General features: G+C 46.3%; 1 protein-coding gene across 7 annotated transcripts in view; it reads left to right on the forward strand.

Moving 5' to 3' along the window:
- Positions 1-2,128, forward strand: part of Rbm10 (RNA binding motif protein 10) — a 29,647-nt gene extending 27,519 nt beyond the window's left edge. For all 7 annotated transcript variants that reach the window (XM_015488133.2, XM_015488134.2, XM_015488131.2 and 4 more), the window contains 7 exons: positions 371-520; positions 615-680; positions 756-947; positions 1,036-1,110; positions 1,385-1,491; positions 1,572-1,701; positions 1,787-2,128. In XM_015488133.2, the coding sequence (XP_015343619.1) occupies positions 371-520; positions 615-680; positions 756-947; positions 1,036-1,110; positions 1,385-1,491; positions 1,572-1,701; positions 1,787-1,912 (846 nt within the window). In that variant the 3' untranslated portion in view covers positions 1,913-2,128. The remainder of the gene's footprint in view (positions 1-370; positions 521-614; positions 681-755; positions 948-1,035; positions 1,111-1,384; positions 1,492-1,571; positions 1,702-1,786) is intronic.
- Positions 2,129-7,054: the final 4,926 nt, after the last annotated feature.

Below are 7,054 nucleotides of genomic sequence, written 5' to 3' on the forward strand. Positions count from 1 at the left end.
AGTAGGTGGGGGGGGGGCATAGAAGGGAAGTGAGGGAATGTTGAAAGATGGGGCCAGTAGGAACCAGGGTGCCAAGCACTTTGCAGGCCCTGGTCCCAATTTGAGTTTGTTCTTGGTGGGATGTGACAAGAAAGAGTTTGAAGGAAATTTTGTTTGGGGATAGTTTATAGTTTGTAGGAGAGCAGTAGATGGTTATGGGAGCTGTAGCCCAGAGGTCAGTTATATCCCGTTGCAGTCATTCTGACTAGAGAGTTATGGGTTTGGGGCTGTGGGAGAGTGGTCTACCGCAAGGACTGTGAGCCAGCAGATTGTGGATGGTCCCAGCAGTTTGAGGGTTCTTAGGAGTCTCACCTCCACTCTCAACGTCCAGATTGCCAAGGACATGGAACGCTGGGCCCGTAGTCTCAATAAGCAGAAAGAAAACTTCAAAAACAGCTTCCAGCCTATTAGCTCTCTACGAGATGATGAAAGGCGGGAGTCGGCAACTGCAGATGCGGGCTATGCCATTCTTGAGAAGAAGGTATGTTGTGGCCACCCATCTGTACCCTGCCTGTGACTTCATCATTCCTCTGAGCCCTCTGTGGAACCCTGAATTTCTGTGTCCTCCACCCCAGGGAGCATTAGCTGAGAGGCAACACACCAGCATGGATCTCCCCAAATTGGCCAGCGATGACCGTCCAGTGAGTGCTGGTAAAGAAAGGGGTAGGGAACTCTAATCTGGCCAGATCTGACCACCCACCCTCATTCTCTAACAGAGCCCGCCTCGGGGGCTGGTGGCAGCCTACAGTGGGGAGAGTGACAGCGAGGAGGAGCAGGAGCGAGGTGGGGGCCCTGAGCGAGAGGAAAAACTCACAGACTGGCAGAAGCTGGCCTGTCTGCTCTGCCGGCGCCAGTTCCCCAGCAAGGAGGCACTTATCCGGCACCAGCAGCTCTCTGGGCTCCACAAGGTGACTGAGGGGAAGGTTGTCAGGGACACCCTGCACCTGGCCCATCCCAGCTCAGCCACTTGATTTCATGTCCTATACCCCTTTGCAGCAAAACCTTGAGATTCACCGGCGAGCCCACTTGTCAGAAAATGAGCTAGAAGCACTAGAGAAAAATGATATGGAGGTGAGGTGTGATCTACTTCTCCAGTCCCTCTATCCCTTTGAAGTCCCCATTCCCCAGGCAGCAGGACTTCAAGTCCTTACCCAGGTACAGCCTGGCAGCCTCTAGTCTTTCTATTCCTGTGAGACCTCTTTCCGGTTCCCCCACCCTCAGGACCTGGGACCTACTGGCTAGATCAAGTTCCCCTTATGAGCCCATCCCATCCACACCCATGTTTCCTAAAGACAGTAGCCAGCTCCCCAACATTCTCACACATAAACACACACAAAATTTTCAGCAAATGAAGTACCGGGACCGTGCAGCTGAACGCAGGGAGAAGTATGGCATCCCTGAGCCACCAGAGCCCAAGAGGAGGAAGTATGGCGGCATATCTACAGCCTCCGTGTGGGTACTGGGCTGGGTGCCAGGTGAGGAGAGGTGGGGCTGGCGGACCAACGACTCACACCGTACACTGTCCCCTGCAGGGACTTTGAGCAGCCCACTCGGGATGGGCTGGGCAGTGACAACATTGGCAGTCGCATGCTCCAGGCCATGGGCTGGAAAGAGGGCAGTGGCCTGGGCCGCAAGAAGCAGGGCATTGTAACACCCATTGAGGTGAGACTCCGTGAACCCATCCCTGTCCCAGTACTCAGCACTGTGTGCCCCACAACCTGACTAAGCCTTCCTCTCTCTCTCACAGGCCCAAACACGGGTGCGGGGCTCAGGCCTAGGTGCCCGGGGCAGTTCCTATGGGGTCACCTCAACTGAGTCCTACAAGGAGACACTGCACAAGACAATGGTGACACGCTTCAATGAGGCCCAGTGAGCAACTGCAAAAGCAATTTCTAGAGATGTTGTGTGTCCATCCAGAGGCAAAGGAGGATGATGAGGTGTTGGGTGGTCTGAGGGAGGTCCTGCTCCTATATACTGGTCTGCTCCCTGGGCAGAGAGGCCCTGACCAAATCAAACTTTGAGTTGGTGACTTTTGTTGGGAAATTGGGCTGGGATCATGTTCTTTTTGTAATAAAAGCTGAAAAGCCTGCGCCTTACATCTCTTCTTTCTCATGCCCTGGCATGGTTTATGGCCCATGCAGACACAGGAACACAAACATAGATGGACAGGAAGCCTCATCATCAGGTCAACACTAGTGGCACTGGTGGCATTAAATATTTAGTGCATGATTGCTACCAGAACACAGGCTTCTGGCATGCACCACAGTCCATAAGATCCTGGTCAAGGCCCCTTTCCCTTGTCAGACTCTAGCAGGTCCTGCTGTACCAAGAAATCCACCACAAGGCTTGTAGTCCCCTGAGAAATCCAGCACCACAAGGCTTGGAGTGTCAGAGCCAGGACTAGGAATCCCTCTTCCCCTGTCCTCACTGCCCCCTAGCAGCACTTAGGCCTATGATCCCAAGACCAAATTATGCTTTGCCATCCCTGGAGTTGGAGAAAATCCTCTCAGGCATCGCCATGGAGAAAACAAAGGATGCTCAGGTGTGGTTGGCCCTGGGCCTTCAATACAACTGATGACACCAGAGGAAGCTCAGCCTGCAAATTCCGTGACCATTGGGGCCTACCTTCAGCCCCCTCCTCCACAGCTATTATCCAGTGCCCCACCCCTCTGGCCTACAACCTCTGAATCCCAAGCAGGTGTCTGACCTCTTGGCAGAGGTTCTGGATGCAGTGGAACATGAAGCTGAGGTTGCCCTCCCCCAGACCTCAGAGGGCTGAGCTGTGAAGTGGGGTCAGGAATACACTCAGACCCCCCCACGCTTATATAAAAGAAACATGGAAAGAAGGGAGTGCTGGAAAGCAATTGATATGAAGTCCCATTCCCACTTAATATTCTTACCACCCAGCACTAACATTGTTTCCCCCCCACCACCAAAGAGGCTACACTCCACAAATATTCAGAATCAAAGCTGGCTTTTACTTATTTTTATGTGTTGCTGAGGATTGAACGCAGGGCCTCACAAGTGGTAGGTGAGCACTCTACCGCTGAGCCACAACCCCAGCCCCCCCCCCCAGGCTGGTTTTTAATAAAACATCCTAAGAGGCTGTAGGCAGGGCTGGGGTTGCAGCTCAGTGGTGGAGCACTCGCCCTAGCATGTGTGAGGCCCTGTGTTCGATCCTCAGCACCACATAAAAGTAAAGGTATGAAAAATACAATGACATTTTTTATAAAAAAAGAGTCTCTGGGTGAGGAAGGGTTTAAAGAGAAAAGGTCAAGATGAGACAAAAGGCAGGAAATGTACATATGCAGATTTAGTTAAGCCCCTGCAGGGGGTAATCTCAATTCTGTTTTCTGAGCATCTCCCAGGTCAGTTGGGGCAGCATTTCAGCCTTTCCTCTCAGCCTGCTGAAGTTGCTCAGTTGTAGGGGGGCCCAACTTCAGTCTCTCACTGTGCATTGTGACACCACCCTGCATCCTATTGTGAGATGCAGGGCTAGAAAGAAGGGGTACCAGGAAGTGAGATATGCTGATCTGGGATGAGGTTGTTGCCCTGAAGGGAGGGAATGGAAATGGGAATAAAAAGAGGCCACCTGAGCCTGAGTCTCAGGTGTGTCTTTAATCCGGACTCTAGGGCACTTCCTTCCTTCCTACCCCAGAATACCAGCCAGGAACCCTTATGCCTCGCTGGTGGTAGTGTACAATAGTATAGCCACTCTGGATGTGTGAAGTTACACATATGCTTATCCTATGACCCAGCAATCCCACTCCTAGATATTTAGCCAGCATAAAAAAGAAAAACAGGGCTGGGGATATAGCTCAATGGTAGAGTGCTTGCCTAGCATATGTGAGGCTCTGGGTTTAATTCCCACCACTACCAAAAAAAAAAGATACTTAGCCAACATAAATGAATGCATGTCAACAAAAAGACTTGTAGCCCAGCTGAGTGGCACATGCCTGTAATCCCAGTGGCTTGGGAGGCTGTGGCAGGAGGATTGTGGGTTCAAAGCCAGTCTCAGCAAAAGGTAGGCACTAAGCAACTCAGACCCTGTCTCTAAATAAAATACAAAATTGGGTTGGGGATGTGGCTCAGTGGTTGAGTGCCCCTGAGTTCAATCCCTAGTACCCCTCCCCCCACAAAGAAAGACATATATGTATATTCATAGCAATTATAATAGCCCAAAACAGAAAACAGCCCAAATGTCCAACTAAAAGACAATTGGTAAATTGTGTTATATTCATATAATGAAACACAATTCAATAATAAAAAGGAACAAAATGTCACTACAATTATTGACATGAATATTATAAACAGTTGAGTGAAAGAAGCTGGACACTAAAGAGTGCATACAGGATAATTCCATTTATGTGAAGTTCAAAATCAGAACAAATTTATGGTGATAGCACAGCATGATTGTTGGGCGTAGGGTGTTACTAGGAAGAGTTGCATGGTAGCTTTCTGGAATGATTAAAAGGTTTTATATCTTGACTGGGATACTGGTCATGTGAGTTCATACCTTATGTAAAAATCCAACCTCAGCATTTTATCATATGTAGATTATAAAGAAGTTGGAAAAAGACTGCCAAACCAAACCTCAACTAGAAGAAAATAGAGTGGTTCTTTGGTATCTGCAGGGAGTGGGATACTAAAATCCTCAGATCCTCATGTCCCTTATATAAATATGGTGCGGTATTTGCATTAGAACCTATGCATACTTTAAATCGTTTCTATATTACTTAGAATATCCAATACAATGTAAATGTTATGTAGATAGTTTTTAAAATTTTTATTTATCTTTATTTGTTTATTTTTATGTAGGGCTAAGGATTGAACCCAGTGCCTCACACATGCTAGGCAAGCACTCTGTCACTGAGCTCCAGCTCTAGCCCATGTAAATAGTTTTTATACTGTATTATTAGACAATGATGACAAGAAAAGAGTATGTGTTCAATAGAAATGCAACCCCCTACCCTGCCCCAAATATTTTCCATCTGTAGTTGGTTGAATCCTCAGATGTAGAACCCACAAATAATGACTGTACTTTTTAATTCCAAGAGGAAAAATAGTAATTTTATAGGAGAGAAAGCTGGCAGACACCATCTTAATAAAGGAATTAAATTCTTGTAAAATACTGGATTGTAATTTTAATTTTCTTTGTTCTTGAAAAAATAGAATTGTGAAATGTTTCAGTGTATATGTACTACAAATCACTGTTATCCAATACATACAATTTTATGTCAGTTTAAATGAATAAAAACTATAGAAACAAATATGAAATATTTGATATATACAAAATAATTTGTGCCAAATGTATATAATAATGAAGTGAAATAATAAACACCCAACATGAGAAACAAACAAAATTCTTGTAAAATACTATGTAATTTACACTCTCCTTAATTTCCTTCATTGTATTCCTCACTGGAATGAAAGCTCCATGGGGGGAGTCTGAAGGAAGGGACTTGTCTGCCTCCTTAACACTGTGTCCCCAATGTCTAGAACAGAAATTGGCACATACCAGAGCTTAGAGGCAGGAATAAATGCATATACAACTGTCTAAATTCATCTCATTGTCAGTATTCTCTCACACACACACCTTTGTGTGAATATTCAGGGCTGAGGATTAAACCGGGGCCTCACACATGCTAGTCAAGTGCTTCTACTAGTGAGCCACACCCCAGTTCAGGATTCTATTCTTATTTTATTTATTTGTTTGTTTATTTATTTTTGGTATTTGGGATTGAATCCAGGGGCTTTTACCACTGAGCCACACTCCCAACCCTTTATTTTAAGACAGGGTAAGTTGCATAGGACTCACTAAGTTGCTGAGGCTGATGTCAAATCTGTGATCTTTCTGCCTCTGCCTCCTCAGTCCCTGGGATTACAGGCAGACGCCACCATGCTCCATTTTTTTTTTTCACTCGGGGGCACTCCACTACTGAGCCACATCCCCAGCCAGTTTTTGTATTATTTAGAGATAGGGTCTCACTGAGTTGTTTAGTGCCTCGCTTTTGCTGAGACTGACTTTAAACTTTAAAACTTTTCTCCTGCCTCAGCCTTCCAAGTTTCTGGGATTACAGGCATGGACTACAGCACCCAGCCAGAAGTCCATTTTTAAGAAAGCTCTGCTGTGTCTGTGCTAGCCTCTTGAGTAGTTCCAGCCACTAGGAGGGTAAAGTAGAAGGATCACTTGAACCTAGGCATTCAAAGCCAGCCTGAGCAACCCAGAAAGACCATTTCAAAAGGCCAAAACAAACAAAAAACAAAAAGGGGGGGCTAATATATAGAATTCCCAAGAAGCCATAAAAATGCGTCCTCTCAGTGAGGCTTTACATTTCTGGAGGCAGTGTAAAATGCTCCAATACTTTCTTCCATTCCCTCTCTCCTTTGCCTACTTTCCTACTTCACAGTTATTTTTTTTCTCTCTATCTGTTCCATCCAATTGAAATGTCCTTCCCTCTCCCATGGGAAAGTCCAAATCCTGTTTCAATTACTGTATATGCAATATGACTATGTACAATATACTTAATACATCACTGATACAACTGAAAACAATTCAGAGAAGAACTCAGCCACACTCATTGCTTCAGGTGCCACCTCTGCTGCTCCCCAAATTCAGATCTCCTGTGCAGACTCCACCCGCTGAATTCCAGACTCTGTCCCCAGACCAACATCTCTACTTGGTTGTCTGACAGGCATCTCAAATGTAACAGCCAAAACCAAACTCTTGATCTTGCCTCTCATCCACTCCTGTTGGAGTATTTCCCATGTCAGTTAATGGCAATTCCATCCTTCCAACTGCTTAGGCTAAAAACCTGGAGGCTCAGCCACAGAACTTCTGTTTATCATACCCCACATCTAATTTCAGTAAATCTGGCATTTTTGCCTTCAAAATAAATTCATAAACCCGGTGCGATGACGCATGACTACAGATCCAGTACTAGGGGGGCTGGGGCAGTTGGGAAGATCACTTGTGCTCAGGAATTGAGACCAGTCTGGACAACATAGAGAAACC

The sequence above is a fragment of the Marmota marmota genome, unplaced genomic scaffold (assembly GCF_001458135.2).
Source record: "Marmota marmota marmota unplaced genomic scaffold, marMar, whole genome shotgun sequence".
Taxonomy (NCBI): Eukaryota; Metazoa; Chordata; class Mammalia; order Rodentia; family Sciuridae; genus Marmota; species Marmota marmota.